At 55.6% G+C, this 16740-nt stretch overlaps 1 protein-coding gene across 1 annotated transcript in view; it reads right to left on the bottom strand.

Moving 5' to 3' along the window:
• Positions 1-13372: 13372 nt before the first annotated feature.
• The window catches only part of SH3RF3 (SH3 domain containing ring finger 3), a 215298-nt gene continuing 211930 nt past the window's right edge, over positions 13373-16740 (bottom strand). Inside the window, exon 10 of the mRNA XM_068564637.1 lies at positions 13373-16081. Within this exon, the coding sequence (XP_068420738.1) occupies positions 15913-16081 (169 nt within the window). The 3' untranslated portion in view covers positions 13373-15912. The remainder of the gene's footprint in view (positions 16082-16740) is intronic.

The following is a 16740-nucleotide window of genomic DNA, read 5'->3' as shown; positions in this document are numbered from 1 at the left end:
CACATAAAAGTTATGTTTACACTGTGCTTTAGTCTGTCAAATGTGCAACAGCTTATGTCTAAAGAACAGTGCACATACCTTAGTTAATAATTGCTAAAAAAATGCTAACCATCCAGCAAGCAGCAAGCCGTGGTAGTAACATTAAGATCACCGATCACAGATCACCGTAACAAATATAATGATGAGGAAGTTTGAAATACTGTGAGAAGTACCAAAACATGACACAGAGACAAGAAGTGAGCAAATGCCGTTGGAAAAATGGCACCAATCAGCACAGGATATGCAAATACAGTGAGGTCTGCCTGCATAACGCTCAGCTTCTCTTTATAAAGCTTATTAATACTCCAGGGTCACAGAGTGAGATATTATCCACTGGTGCTTAAGTTAATAAATTTCCTGGGAACAAAATAAAGCTAGACATGTTTTATTTTTTTCCATAAAGCATGTAAAACAGAACTGCCTTTCACCGCCAACCGTTAATCTTTGTACCGAGGACTCTGAATTTTTAAGCTCTTTCATACAGACTATGATTTCAGCTTCCAAGCGCTACAGGGATGATTACTATCCCCATTTTGAAGATGAACTCATTTTAGGCCCCATTTTCCCGTCTGGCCAGGAAATGGGAGCGCAAACTGAGGAGGGCCCCTGTGGGGCGGCCGCTCTGCGGAGGGCTCCTGCCCCTGGCCCTGGAGCACAGGGAGGCAAGCGGGTGGGTGTGGCTGGGCCTGGAAGGACTGAAGCAGCTTCCGAAGCAGGAGGGCAGGAGGGCCACCCGGATGCTGGGAACAGCAGGCTCCCGATGACGCCTGTGCACCCGGGGGACGGAGAGGATCAGTGAACAGAGAGGACTGGGAAGACGGAGGCAGGGAGCTGACGAGGGTTCACAAGCCAAGCCCAGCCCAGCGAGCAGGCGCAAGTCTGACTCTCAGGCCAGATGCGCATGGAGCCGGGGGAGAGGTGTGTTGCGGGGAGGAGCCAGGCCAGGGGCAGGCGGGCTTGGACTCAAGTCCAGGCCAGGAGTCCTACTACCTACCGCATATGCAGGAGGGTAACTAGGTCACGCTTCAAAAACACTGACACACAAAGGAACACGCTGTGTAAACCCATGAAAATGTCCTGTGGAGCTAGAAATAGAGAGGGAACAAAAATTCAAGACTGCAGTGGCACGTTAAGTTGGGAGAGTGGGATGCATGGCGTGAGGAGGTTCTCATTAACTGGGCAGAGGATAAAAGTCCCGTCAGCCGGGTAACGTGAGACTCAGGAAGGACCACGTACGCGTGGGAACACGTGTGCCTTTCAAGCCAGTAGACGGAAAACCGGTCTCATAAATGATCATCCAAAAGGAAACAAGGACATAAAGGAAATAAAACAGGTATGACAGCTAAAAAGCATTTAGTAATATGGTAGATTTAGACCCAAATAAATCAGTAATCACATGCTCTAATTTTTCTACATAGAAGTTTTTTTAAATCAGCTATGTCACTTTACAAGAGTGAGCTAAAGCTTTCTGTCCTGATAGGAAAAGGTACATCGTGTACACTGAGCCAAAAGCTGACGTGTAGCTACATTTTCGGCAAAAGGCGGCCCTGCTGGGGGGCGGCCTGGCCTCCGAGGCAGGAGGGCATCTGGCGGCTGGTTCAGGTCCCCAGACCCACGGCGTGAGGGGGCTGCGTGGCTGCCGACGTTCGTAAAGCACGCGCAAGCGGCCACCTCAACCACCTCTTACTATCTGTACGTTATGCCTCAGTAAGCCTATCTTTTTTCTTAAAGGCTGAAAATTGAAAGGCAAAAGCGGGGAATGAAAAAACAGAGTATCACTACAGATACTGGGACATTAAAGTGTCACTGATAAATTAGAAAATACAGAAGTATCAACAGAAAATAATTTTAAAAATTAATTTACTGATATAAAAAATACAAAATTTCTTAATAAAAGACAATTCATAACTAAAATCCCCCTACAGTTTGGGCCGCGAATCCTCTCAGCTGTCTCAAGAGGAAAGGCATTTGACCAGCTCTCCCGTGGTAGGTGGGACGCTGCCCCCACCCCAGAGATGCCCACGCCCTCGGCCCTGGGCCTGCGAGCGTGCTTCCTCACCTGGCAGCAGGCTGCAGAGGGCCTGAGACCGGGGGGTGGTTCTGGGTGGTCTCGGGGGGCCGCTGGAGGGACGTGTGGCTGGCGAAGCAGGGTCGGAGGGGCAGCACTGCTGGTTGCGATGCGGAAGAGGCCGTAAGCCTCGGAACGTGGGCGCTTCCTGGGGCTGGAAACGGCAGACGGGGATCCTCCCCTGGAGGCTCCAGAGGGCACAGCTGTGCCTGACACTTCGATTTTAGTCCGGTTCTGACTACCAACATCGTAAGATAAATAAATCTGTGCTGTTTAAAGCCACTACATTTGTGGTAATTTGTTACAGCAGCAATAGGAAACAAATACATTCCTTAAAAATGGATAAAAGAAACATCCCAAACTCATTTTACAAGGCCAACATGGTTTTCATTTCAAAGCCTAATAAAGACATTCTGAGAACGGACAATTATAGTCTAATCTCATACGTAAACAAACATGCAAAAATCCTAAACAAATTACTAACAAACTGAATCCAGGAACATATATTTAAAAAGATAGTTCCTCATATCCAGGAAGGCAATGACGTTTGAACATTAGAAAATTAACTAGTGTAACTCAGCATGAACGTTAAAAGAAAAATCATATGGTCATCCCTATAGAATCAGAAAATATTGATAAAATTTAGCATCTTTGAGATTTAAGAAAACAAAACAAAAAAAAAGACTCTTAGAATATCAAATAGAAGGAAACTTCCTTGATAAAGGGTATCCGCAAACAGTAACCAGCGCAGGCGTCACACTTACGATGAAACACTGAAAGCACCTTTAAGGCTGGGGGCAAGCAAGGCTGGCACAATCGTCCCCTTCCATTAGACACGTCACCGGAGCTGGCAGCCCCCTCAGGAGGCAAAAAATAAAGATGGGCTGGGCCTCAGTCCTCACAGGTGACACGGCTGTGTCTGCAGCGAGTCCACATGCAGCTGTGGCCAGAGCACGGGGACCAGGAATCCACAGGGTCGTGGCACAGCTGCCCACCGATGACGGGAGGGGGTCGGCCACCGGGCAGGCTCGAGTGTCTCACCGAGCAAAGAATCTCGGATCCCGAAGGTGTGTCCTGGGCTCTGTCCCGCCTGCCCCCTCCGGCCTCAGCCACTGCCCTTTCGTTAACTGGCTTGTGCTCAGGCTCTGCTGCCCCCAGGCCTATCTAACTGTGGTTTGGGGTCAAGGTCAAGGTCCTCCACAAGGCCCACCCACTCTCAGGTGCCTGCATGTGGCCTGTGCCTCAGTGAGGGAGGCCCAAGCAGCCTTTGCTTAAATTCCTGCCTCTGTGGAAACGGTTGCTTGTGTGGACAGAGCCACCGCAGGCCGTGGTCACCCACGAGGTCAAAGCCGCGTGCCCCCAAACCTCCAGTTCTCCTGCCCAGGCCCCCGGGAGGAGACAACCGCACAAGTAAACCACCCCAGGGCACCGGCCCCGGCACGGCGGCCTCAGGTCCCGAGAGGGGTGGTTCCAGGTCAGGAGTGGTGACCCGGGAGCCTGGGGGTAGGCCGAGCACCTGGTCCCACGAAGCCTCGCCCTGGCTCACTTGGTCGGCACCATCCTTGGTGCCGTTTCTCCACGCTCATGACGGTTGCCCCGAGGGTCAGCTTCCTCCCCCGAAGTTCTGGAGAAACAAAGTGAAAACGCAGCTGCTGGAAGGTGAGTGTCCCTTTACTGCTGACAAAGGCTACTCAGTGTGGGACTAGAGGGGGTTGTGAGATGAAGCCCAGAACTAGGGCACCGGCCCCACTCAGGCAGAACTGCACCCAGATGGCCTGACAGGAAACAGAAACACCTACTCCATGATGGTCAAGGGCAGGGCCATGTCCAGCTGCTCCTCCTGGGGCCGCCCACTCCGGCGGATTCTGAGGCTCCTGGGAGCCCTCCGACGCCCCTTGGGCTCCCGTGTGAAATCTGGGGAGCAGGCAGGCGGTGCTGCTGCCCAAGTGGACCGGGAGGAGGGTGAGGCCCAGAGGAAAGCGGCCGGAGTCCGAGGCTGCCCTGCCTCCCTGTGAGGCCGGCCCAGCTGGGGGAGCCCTGGCGTCCCTGAGTCTTTCCAAGTGAGAGGGAAGCCGTTCGTCCACAACACTTGGCATTGAGCGCCTGGCAGGTCAGCACAGGCTGGTGCCCAGAAAGCGCGTCTGCAGCTGCTGAGGGCGCTGACCTCCGGCATCAGGAAGCCACTTGGCACGCCCGGGCGAGATGACAGAAGGAGAGGGCGGCCAGCCTCCGCACCAACGCCTGGAGTGCTCGCCGGGGCCGCCCGATTCCTTATTTACCCTCTTTATTCCCCATTTCCCTGCCAAGTCGTTAATCTCAGCGTTTAAGGTGTTACCCCACGTGGCAAAAATACTAGCTTTAAAAAGAGATGCTTATAGAAGGAAACATCTTGCAGACTCCAGAGAGTCTGAATGACGGTGTTACCGAGTCCAAGCTCGTCCTGCTCACCACACGACAGGCCAATAAATGCAGAGGCGAGTTGCTGGGGCAAAGAATAGCGACTTTATCCAGAAAGCCAGCAGACCAAGACGGTGGGCTCGTGGCCCAAAGAACCATCTTGCTGAGTTAGACTGAGGCTCCTTTTATACTACAAGGGGCGGGACTAAAGCCAAGCACTTCCTGGTTCCCGGCAGCCTCCGGAGGGGAGGTGTTAATTTCTCCCTCGTGCAGTCATTCACAGGTGGGCCTGCTCAGGAGGGTCCGTGGGGGGCTAAACACAGGTGTTTGAGCTGAATGCTCATTACCTGGGAGGCAGGGCTCCCAGAGATGGGCCGTTATGTAGAGGTTAAGCTTATAGGCAGCATTCCTTTAGTGATTAACTTGTAAGAGAATACAAAATGTTCTTCCCTATTACAAGAGAAACTAGGTTACCAATGAACAAACACATCTTATCAAGAACAATGCAAACCAAGAGACAATACCTTTTCAAATGCTGAATGAAAAAAAGTCAACCTAGAATTCCATGCCAGTGAAAATATCTTTCAAAAATATGGGCAAAATAAAGACATTAAGACAAACAACAGCTGAAAAACTCCACTGCTACCACACTTGGATTACATGAAATGTTAAAGGAAGTGCTTCAGGCAGAAAAAAAGTGAAACCTAAAGGAAATTCAAATCTACACAAAGTAACTGGAAAGAGTAAACACGTAACATAAAAGACTGTTTTTCTCTAGTTTAAAAATTGCCTTGGGATTTCCCTGGTGGCGCAGTGGTTAAGAATCCACCTGCCAATGCAGGGGACATGGGTTCGAGCCCTGGTCCTGGAAGATCCCGCCTGCCGCAGAGCAACTAAGCCTGTGTGTCACAACTACCGAGCCTGCGTGCCTAGAGCCCGAGCTCCACAAGAGAAGCCACCGCAATGAGAAGCACGTGCACCGCAAGGAAGAGTGGCCCCCGCTCGCCACAATTAGAGAAAGTCCGCGTGCAGCAACAAAGACCCAACGCAGCCAAAAATAAATAAATAATTTATTTTTAAAAATTGCTTTAATATTATACTACTATATATAAAACAGATAACCTGAAAGGACCTACTGTATAGCACAGGGAACTATACTCAATATTTTGTAATATAAGGAGAAAGAATCTGAAAAAAATATAATTGTATGCGTAACTGAATCACTTTGCTGCACATTTAAAACTAACACAACACTGTAAATCAACTATACTCCAATAAAAAAATTTCTTTTAAATTGCTTTAAGATAACCAACTGTTTAAAGCAAAATCAAAATAAATTGTGGGCCTCTGTAACATATGATACGGATCAGGGCCCTGTGGGCTCCTGGGCACAGAAGCCTTTCTGTGTCCTCCATTTCTTGATTACAGGAAATGGGCTTCATTCGGCCTCCAGGACGCTCCCTGAGTTCCAAGGAGCAGGTTCAAACAGATGCTAATCAGGGAAGGGAGGGGATGCAGAGACAATAGAGGAGCAGTCAGGAAACAATAGCGCAGCCTTGGGCCAGGGTCCTGGTCCCCCTCAAGGGATGCACACAACAATATCTTTGAGCTGTTTTGCAGATACTGAAACCCCCTCCAGGTGGGAGAAGTTAACTGTCTGCTGCTCACAAGCACGGAGACCCCAGACCTGTTGGAACCAGAAGGTTGATGATGCCGACTCCCAATTACCTCACCACTAACCAACCCGAAGAGTGTCCACGAGCTGATCACACCCTCTTTGAACCACTACTATGAAACTCCTCATTACCCTCTTGAAAGGGAGCACAGTTCTTGAGGCCCTAGCCAGCTGTGTTCCCTCTTTGCCTGGCAAAGAATAAAGCTATTCTTTCCCTTCCTCCAAAACTCTGTATTTCTGTTCAGCATCGGTGCACAAAGAGCCAAGATTTTTGGCACAAACATAGAAGTAAAATGTATGAAAACAGTGGCACAAAGGCTGAGGAGGGTAGAATCAGTGTATTCGAATAACAAATGCTCACAAAATATGTGAAGAGGCATAATGTGTATCTTTAATATTGTGACAACTATCGATGACAACTAAATACACATACTTCGAACTCTAGATCAATCACAAAATTTTAAAACAAAGTATGCCTCTTGAGTCAAAAAAGGAAATAAAATGGAAACATAAAACATACTAAATTAATCCAAAGGAGTCAGGAAAAGAGGGAGAAATAATGAAAGGATGAAACAACAAAAAATAGCAAAACTGTAGATTTAAACCCAATCACGTTACTGTGAATGGTCAGAACACTCCAAGGTTAACAGGCAGAGACTGTCAGGTTGGATTTTAAAAGTAAGATACAGCTATCTGAAACACTACTTTACTATAACACTACTTTAAAGATGAAGACAGACTAAAAGGATAGAAAAAGCATATTTCATGAGAATAGGAATGAGACAAAAGCTAAAGTGGCAGCATAACTAAGACAAAGTCAATTCAGAACAAGGAACTGCACCAGGGAGAAAAGGGGTCATTTCTAAATGATAAAGGGGCCAATTCACCACGAGAACCTATCTATCTTACGTGTGTTTGCACCTAATAACCGAGTCAAAATACATGACGCAAAAAACTGATAGAATTAAAGAGACTTACAGATACCACAGACCTTAAAAGGACAAATCCACCATTGTAAATGGAAACTTCAACAATGTTCTCTCTGTAACTGACAGAACAAGTCGAAAGAAGATCTATAAAGATATAGAAGGCTTAAACAACACTATCAATCAATTTGATCTAATTGACATTTAGAGATCACAACCAACCCACAGCAGCAGGACACACGTTCTTTTCAAGTGTACACAGAACATTCACCAAAAAAGAACGTATTCTGGACCATAAAACCAGCCTCAATAAGTTTAAGAGAGCTGAAATTGTATAAAATATGTTCTCTGACCACAATGGAATTAAACTAGCAATCAACAATGGAAAGATACCTGGGAAATTCCTAAATATTCAGAAATTAAATAACACACTTCTTAGAAAAAAACCCTACAGGCCCCCCAAAAAAAAGGCAAATTTACAAAATATTTTTAACTTAATTAACACAAAAACAGACAAAAAATTTTGTGTGATGCAGCTGAAACACACGGTCGTGTTTTGTGTCGGGCCTTTAAAGAGGTGAGTAAGGCAAATGAGGTCACACGGGTGGGCTCGAATCCAACAGGACTGCTGTCCTTATAAGAGGAGGAGATCAGGACACAACGCACAGAGGGAGCCACGTGAGGACCCAAGGAGAGAGGCCTCCGGAGGAACCAGCCCTGCTCACACCTTGATCTCAGACTTCCAGCCTCCAGAGCTGTGGGGAATTAAAACTTGCTGTTTAAGCCCCCAGGCTGTGATGGCACCCCACACTCACTAAAGGGCCCCTTCTTCCCGAGAATCACTGTTCTGTGACGCCTGTGTTCCAATGTCCTGTGTTTTGTCTGGTTTCCTAGTTGTGTCAGGCGGAAGGGTAAATCCAGTGCTGTTTTTCCATTATGTCCATAAGCATAAGTCAGAACTGGCCTTTGGTCACTCAGCAATGTCTGCTCCATCTGTGATCCACGGAGAGACGACCATTCTAGAACGTCAGGTTAGAAGGCAACCCAGTGGAGATTGTAAAAAAAAACACAGGTGTAAGAGGAAGAAGAGTCTCCCAGTGATGGTGGCTTAAACAGACAAACGTTTACTTCTCTCTCCCGTGGGCAGGCCATCCACCGTGGCTTGGCTGGTCAGAGCCCCTCCTCCTCCTCCTTCTCTGCTGTCCACAGAGTTTGCTCCTGTCTTCGTGGCTGGAGATGGCTTTGACACATCCACGCCCCAGCTTTCAGAAAGCTGGGAAGAAGGGGGGTCCCCACTCATGGCCTGGGCTGGCTGCAGGGCAGTCTGGGAAATGCATTTCGCGGGAGGGACGGGGAGGGGCGGCTGTCGGTGCCCGCCATCCGGGGAGAGAGAGGCAGCCGTCCCAGTGGGACGCAGGCGCGAACTCCCCTCCACCCGGGGACAGCGGCCACGCCTGTCTCCACCGCCTCGAGGCTGTGAAGTGGCCGCACAGGGAAGCCCCTGACGGTGGCCTCATGCCTGGCACCGAGAAAGAGGAGAAACGAGCAGCGCTGAGACACTGGGCCCCAAACCAAATGCTGAGGCGTCCCGGGAGCACGGCCTCTGCTGAGTATGACGGACAGGGCTGAGTGGGGTTGCCCAGCTGTTTAACCTGACTTTGCAATCTCAATTCTGGATCACGTTTCCAAGTCTAACCACACTGACGAGACCCTGCAGGAGTCCATTAGAACAGCAGGCCCCCGACCCCCGACGGCTTGTCAGCTGTTACAGGAACAGCGCACAGAAGCTCCCACTCGCCTGGGAGACGCACAAAGGGCCGTGGACCGTGGGGAGCACCCACGCAGATGGGTTTCCCGGCCCCCGCCCCGTTTCCAGAAAAAGAGCCCTGCTTTCATCGGCCTTACGTGCTAGTCTTCCACAGAAGATTGCATCTGAACAAAGAGTTCCAGGGTTTTGAAAATATAAAATCTAGAGCACTTTTTTTTTACAATTTTACTTGGTCAATGCAACTTGACCGTTTGTACTAACAGACAATTAATTCCAAAGCCTGGAAAGTGACCTAGTCTATAAGCGAGGAGAAGCCCGCCTGCCTTGCCAGTCCTGCCCCTTTGTCCTGGGAGTCCCCTCCGAGTCCTGATCCCTGGGGGCAGCTGTGTCACCACTAATCCCTCCCCAAGCGCCACAGCTGCACGTGCCCTACGACAAGCGAGCCGCCTCACAGGACTCTCCGCGCACCCACCTCGGCAGTTTTGCATTTACTTATGCCACATTCTCCTTTTGGAGGAACCCTGGTCGCGCTGGTCGGTCAAACACAATAAACCGCAGATTTCTGTACATAAGGTTCTACAATTATTCCGGTCGTGCACGAATCTCTTCCCTTGAGGAAACTGTGACCTTGGTTCCGCTGTCTGTTATATCCACCTGTCCCACCAGGCTCTGGGTAATTGACAGATGTGATATTCACGCCCTGACGCCTTTACCTAAATTACACCGTGCTCTACTGGCAGAGCCCTGGGGTGTGCCACCAGAGACCTCCCTTCGGATTCACAGGGATTTGACTTGGCCCCAACAGAAGATTCTGAAGCCTTTGATTAAAATCTAGGTCCTTTGATGAGTTCACCGAAAAAACATGCATCAGCGATGCGGCGGGCGAACAGCTGCGAAGTCATTCCCAGGATGACTCACGTTTATCAGGGCTCTGATGCATATTTAAGAGGCGCATTAAAGGGCTGAGTCATCGGCGCGCATAGACGTGCCACGGTGCTAACAACTCGGCGGTGCTGCAGAGCCTGCCCCTCTCCCCGTTGTAAGTCAGCGCTCAGGCCACGGGGGCCGAGAAGGGAGAGCGCCCTGGACCCTCCGAGGGCCGCCGCCAAACGCGATCCAGCCCAGAGGGTGGGAGGCCGCCGCGTCGGAAACCAGCGTCAGGACTGCAGCTTCCGACGCGGAGCCCAGGAGCACCGACGTCCCAGGACACGCCCCAAGCCGGTCCTCGAAGGCCCGGCCAGGCCTGGGGTGGGGGCGGGGGCCGCGGGAGGCTCCGGGTTCTCCCTCCCTCTTCCAGCCCCGCCCCGCCCCCAGCTCAGAGGCTGCTCCCCCGCGGCGCCCCCGGGTCCCTCTCAGCCGCGCCGGAGGCAGCGGCTGCTCAGCTTCTGACTCTCACTCCAAACAGGTCATCTGACTTAGACGTGGGAAGCTACGTTCCAATGAGCCAGGTATTTACGTGGTAAAGAGTAAACGGCAGCGCTGAGGAACCTCCACAGACGCCCCGCCCACCGCCCAGGTTCCGCTCCCGCGCACACACGAAGCACATTCCGGTGCCCGCCACCTTCACACACGCTCACTCCTCCACGTCCCCTTCTCACAAGAACACGCGCGCCGCCCCCGCATCCTCACCTGCTCCTTCAACCACTGGCGTGGAGCCGCCGCAAACCCCTGTCTCCCAGGCCCGAGGGCGGAACCCGTGCGCCGACGTGCCGTGCGCCGACGTGCCGTGCGTGGGCCCTGCGTGAACGTCCCTGTGCGTGAGCTCCGTGCGCCGACGTGCTGTGCGAAGGCCCCGCGTCCACGTGGCACCTCCTGGGGCGCAGGTGCGCCAGGTCGCCCTCTGGGGCGTCACCTGCGTCCCAGCGGCTTGGCGGGCAGAGCAGCGTCCCGTCTGCGGGTCCCGGTGTCGTGTGGACCCCGTTCCTCTGATTACGAGGGCGGCTGCACGTCTTCTCTTACGGGGGCCGTCTCGTTTCTTTCTTGGAACCGTCAGGGCAAGAGCTGCTTATTTAGAGAAAAGGGCAGTTTGGTGCCAAAAAGTTGAGGCCCTGAGGGCCCTGGAACAGGGAGAGTCATTCCAGGAACAACCGAGCGGGGAGGACTGTCTCCCAGCCTAGCCCGAGGCAGAGGTTTCATCCAGGGGGGCGGGGTCCGTGGGAAGGAACCTGACTCCCCCAACCCCAGGTTGGGCCCCGGGCAAGCGCGGGAGGCAGGTGGCAGAGCCCGTCGCCGCCCTCCCGCCCCTGTCCGCCTTCCGCGCCCCACCCCCCGGATGCTCCCCTCCAGGGGACCCACACGCACGCACGCCGTTTTCTTGGCCCGTGTTCAGCCCCTGCCACTGCCGTGCGCACCCCCTCCTCGCGGGGCAGGCGTCCTGCCCGGTGCTAGCTGAGCCGCCCCCTCGGTGGCCCCTCCGCGGCAGCCCGGTGCCGGCGCTCACCTCCTCCGTGGGGGCCTCCCGGTCCCCCTGGAGCCTCTTCCTTAGCAGTTCCGGATGCTCCCCATCAGGAGCCCCCTCCCCGTTTGCCCTGCTGGCCCTCCTTCCGTCCCTGTTCAAACAGACCCACCAGCCCTCCCGAAATGGCCCAAGGCCCGGAGGGGTCCCGGGGGTCATTCAGGACCCGACCCGGGTCAGAGGAGCGTCAGCCTTTGGTTCCTTCAGCTTCAGAGTAGGCCCTGGGCGCCTCCCGTGCGCGGCTCTCGGCTCTCCGGCCTCCCTGATGTCCTTGCAAGGACCCGTGGGCACTCTGGGCCCACCCAGGGGGCCAGGAGGGTCTCCGTAACTCAGGGTCGGCCGGTTAGCAACCTCAACCCCTCTTTGTCACGTAACCTGACAGGTTCTCAGGTTCCGGGAGCGGGACACGGGCCGTGGTTCTCAGTCTGCAGGGCGCTTGCACACAGCCCCTCCCTGCTGCCCTCCCAGTCCCCCTCCTGCTTTGCCGCCCTGTTACCTCTGCCCTGCCTGGTGCAGGGGCTCCTCACGGGCCTCCTCTCCCCTTCCTTACCCAGAATCCCTTTTCTGAACCGCACACCCTCCCCTGTCCCTTCCAGCCTCAGTCCTGTGACTGGAGGTCTGGCTCCAGGCTTCCCAGGAGGACTGGGGGCTGTGGACGCACAGCCCGAAAAGGCGCGTCTAGTACGATCCCTGGAACAGCCCTCGCTCTGCTGTGGGCTTGGGGGGAGGAGGTGCGGTCTGAGGGATGGGGCAGGGTGAGGCCGCGCGGGCGCAGAACACCGCCACTGCGCACTCCACGGTGTCACCAATCTGTCCTCACCAATGAAGGGCCGGCTGTGGAGCGCCTCCCCCGGGAAAGGAGACCCGAGTTTCCCCAAGGCCAACGTGTGCCACCTCGTCAGTGTCGGGGGCAGAGCAATGACTCCTGCTCCCAAAAGCCACGGGGCTGAGGTCTCAGCAGAGTCCCAGTTCCCTGTGGACAGTGGGGTTGTCTCTGCTTCACAGGTGAGTGTCCAGCTGCCCTGACCAGCCTGGATTCGGAGGTGGCTCCAGGCCCAGGGGCAGGGGGTTGCCGTGTCCGTCCCTGTGGTCAGACTTGCCAGGCGGCCTGCGGGTCATGACAGCGCTGCCGCCCCCGGCCCTCAGGCCCGACGCACTGTTTCCACGGAGGGCCTGGCTCAGTGCCCAGCCTTGGGCACTGGTCTTGGGGATGCACTGAGCATGAGATCTGTCCACTTCATCTAACGGCCCACCTGGCGACGTGTCTCTGGCCCAGCTTGCTGGGGAGTGCGTGAAGCCTTCATCACTGCAGCACGGGCTGTCCTCCCCTCCGCACCCTGCAGGTGGTGTTACCAGTCTTCCGCTAGTTCACTGTGTTCGTTCACATAGAAGAGGGAAGTAGCTCCTGGCTAAGCTCCCCTCCAGCTCCAGTGATGTGACGGTCAAAGGCTCTGGGTGGGAGGCCCGGCCAGGAGGGCAGCGGGGTCTCCTCCAGGAAACACCCTGACAGGTCTTGGGTCGTGTGCAGCCCTCTGCCGGGCCTCCCTCTGTCTGGCTACTGGAGACAGGCCCCCACGCTCCCCCCCCCCCCCCGCTTTAGAGATTGGCAGCCTCCTGACGCCCCTCCTGCGGGTGGGTTCCAGAGGACAGGTCCCTGTGGCCCAGGCACCCGAGGCCAGACACACAGGCAGGGTAGTGAGTGTGCTGGTCTGGGAGGCCGATTCCAGGCACTCCTGGCCGACAGGACTTGAATGACTACTGACACGAAGGCTTCCCACAAGCAAGGAAGGGGCATCACCTACAGAAAGTCACTCTGCTTTTCCAGGCAAGCAAGAGCCTGCGGGGGTCCTAGAAGCCGCCCAAGCCCCACTGGCCAGGCTCAGTTCTTCCTCCCCAGCAGCAGAATCCCAGCCTGTGCCGGGAGTGGCTGTCTGGTGCCCCCAGTCCCCTCAGCGGCCCGCCACCCTGACACAGACCCCGGGTGGCCCGCTCGGAAGCTCCTGGGGGTGGCAGGGCTGTGCGCCCACAGGCTGGCAGAGGGGACGTGGGGGACACCTGCCGATTCTCCTGCCCAGCCCGGCCCCACCTGACTGCTCCCCCATCCAGACACCAGGCCTCTCCACGTTCAGTTTTATTTAAAGACTCGGAAACACAGGCATCATGGTTTGTCATCAGTCCGTCCCTCCAGAATCACACGCTGACGTCTGTGTCTAACAGAAGCAAGGGGTGCATGTGTGTGACTGTGCAAAGTGCCAACGATTTCCCACCAGAGCCCGGCATTCACTGTGAGGCTGCCATCTCCTGACTCTGTTCCCGTGGCCCTCTGATGGCCCGATGGCCCTGTCACCTCCGTGTCCTCTGATGTCAGTGCATGTGGCTGAGGACTCTACCCTGCTCCTCAGAGCATGTCGCCTTGGCCCCAAAGGCCACGTCACGACCACGGTGCGTGAAGTCTGGACCTGGGGAGTCTGAGGGTGTCAGGAGAAGGGCTGGTTCATCTTAGTGGCCAGGACGAGGGGACCCTTCCGGGCAGGACGGCCCCCGGCAGAAGGGTCTGCTTCTGCTCCTGCCCTGTCTGTGGTTCACTGGTCACGAGGGCTGATTTTCTGACCAAGGGTTTGAAAACAGCCCAAAGCAGGGGGGTGGTCGTGCGTGTCCATGCTCCCCGGAGCCTGGCCGGCGAGGAGGCCCCGACGTTGGTGGCCCCGGGGAGGCCCCAGCGCCCAGCCCTGACTCTGCGCAGGAGAGGCTGGCGACAACTTTGCTAAGACACCTGCAGGGGGGCATGCCCCCTCCACCAGGCGCCAGCCTCTCAGCATCACGTGGGCGGTGCCGGGAGCGGTCTGTGCTGTTGCTTGGTAACTGCCTACGTTTAGAAAGAAGACTTTCCTATCATCTGGGGACGAAGTCGGCTCTGGTTTCACTGGAGAACACGTGTCTCACTGAGCATGTTAATCCACGCGTGTTTTTGGTGATGACATAATTGTAGACACGCACAGGATTTCTGTGCACAGAAGGCAACTAATTTGGCAACCAGTGACAAACGCGCACCTTCTGGCTGTCATAAACTCGGTGCGTGGGACTCCCTGCATTTAAACCGGATTTTTTTCCCTTTGATTCGGAACAAATTTCTCAACTCTGTCAATCTATCATGTCCTGGAGAGAGGAAGAGCGCTTTCCCTGGGGGCGACCCGCCAGCGTGGAGCCACCGGGCAGCAACAAGTACCCAGGTCACACCCCAACACAGGAACTCTGACAACAGCGTTCCTGCCACGGCCTCATGGCAGGCCGGGGAGTGGGCTTCTGGATTTTGTTGCAGAGACATCCCAAAGGCTAGTGTGTTCAGCCTGATTTAACCCTGAGTGGCTTTATGAAGAGAGAGAGGGTTTGGGAACTGATAGGAACGTATTCCTAAGGTGTCTCTCTCACGGGCTCCTCCCGTCGGGGCTTGGGGGAAGGTGGACTCGTGGGTGCCCTTCATGGACCCCCGACAGGGAAGGTCCCAGGATCAGAGCTGCCCCTCCCCGCCCAGCTCCCTGGACCTGCAAGTCTGCATGATGCCTCAAAGCCCTCGTTATCCTCGTGGCTCTGCTCTCGAGACCAAGGTGTGTACTGAGAGCAGAGCAGTTATTTATTTAAAGAAAAAAAGGAGAAACCGTCACAAGGCAGTCGATCTGAACGGTGGTAAAAACCGCACGTTTGGACAGTGGAAGTGCTGGCTGTGGTGTCCCCTCTACAGCGCAGAAGGGAAGTTCTGCCTCCTGACCTGGGGTCCACCCTCCTGTTCCTTTACTGCCACCTCTCGTCAGAACATCTCCAGATGCGGCAGGGGCTCTGGAAGGGTGGAAAGACACGGGCTTTTCCTAACTCCCTCCAATGCCCAGGCCCCTCTGGCCCCACGAGCACCGAGGCTGTGAAGACCTGGCTCTCCAGGTTCACATGGTGCCTGTAAAAGTTCTGCCCCTTTGGTGTCTCCCCAGAGATTTTTTTCTTTCAAGCTCAACCAAGTCCTGACTAGTTTTACAAAAAGGCAGCACCAGATGTATGAAAAATAGGCAGTGAACGACCTGTTAGACATTTAGAAAGTCTAACAGCTTTGCAGTAAAAAGATGTAAGAAAGAAGCACGAGGGAGAGGGGACAGTGGTGGCAAAGCACGAGGCACTGCTGCCACCTCGCCCCGCGGGAGCCACGTGCTGGCCTTGCCCGGACGGGGCAGTTGACGACCCCGGACCAGGGCACCGTGCTGAGGGTCCAGGTGGAGGTGCCTGAGGTATAGCCGGAGACGAGGAGCAATCAGGACCCACGTGAAACCCGGAGCCGCCCAAAGGACACTCTCCAAACGCGCGGGGCCCTACCCCCCCACCGGCCCCGCCCGCAGACGGCAGAGGGGCATCCCGGCAGCCAACCACCCCAGCGCGTCTGCTCCCCGTCGGACACGGGGCGGGTGGAAGCCGTGACCTCCTCGCCCCCGGGTCCTGCGCGTGCGGGCGTCCCCGCAAGGTCCCCAGAAGGACCCGGGGCCTCGGGCGGCCGCTCCCCTGGGGTCCCTGCACCTCCGTCCCTGGGGGGCGGCAGGCACAGCCTCAGAAGCTCTCCACGAAGCTGCCGGGGAAGAGGCCGGTGCGGCCGTTCCTCTGCAGGGTCCCCTTGTACCAGCCGTCCTCACGCTTCTTGTGCACGAAGACCACGTCCCCTTCCTTCAGCTCGATCTCCGCCTCGCTCTGGGGCGGGTATGAGACCACCACGCGGTACCTGGGGAAACAGATACGCAGGGGTGAGCCGCCCACCACCTCCGGGGCTCCGGGGCTCCGTCCCTGTTTTCAGACCAACGTGCCATAAGATCCACCTGCAGACGTGAGTCTCCGCTGTGCCTCTGCCTGCCGGGCGCCTGAGCTCCGACCAGGAACAGACCCCTGGGCCTCGGCAGCTCCCGCGGTCTGAGACAAAGGCCTGCACCCCACACCTGCCCAGAAAGCCTCAGGGGAGGAGGAGGCTCTGAGGACCAGCCTTGCTCTAAGACGCCCGAGGGCGAGGGCAGACCGGCCGGGCCGCGTCCCTCGCTGCCGCCCAGCCCGGCAGAGCTGCCCGTGCCCCCCTCCAGCCGGGGACCCCGCAGGGCTCGTGTGTCCCGCTGTCCCGCCGGCCCCGAGCCCACCACCCTTACGGGGGTCAGGGCTGGTCAGGTGAGCTGGGGGCTCTGTGTGCAGATCCTCACTGTGGGTGGTCTCGTGGCCGGCAGGGCTGCCTGTTCTCGCTGCCTGCGAACCCCAGCTTGTAGGCACCACGGACCCCGCGGGCTGGGTGCCGGGGGAGGGGAGGGGAGGGGAGGGGAGGGGTCAGCAAAGGCTTCCCCATGGACCTGCCGGGCGCCGGGCACGCTCCTCTCCCTCCGCCTCCAGCCCGCCATCCAC

The sequence above is a fragment of the Eschrichtius robustus genome, chromosome 15 (assembly GCF_028021215.1).
Source record: "Eschrichtius robustus isolate mEscRob2 chromosome 15, mEscRob2.pri, whole genome shotgun sequence".
NCBI classification, from domain to species: Eukaryota; Metazoa; Chordata; class Mammalia; order Artiodactyla; family Eschrichtiidae; genus Eschrichtius; species Eschrichtius robustus.
This window is presented reverse-complemented; position numbering and strand designations above follow the sequence as displayed.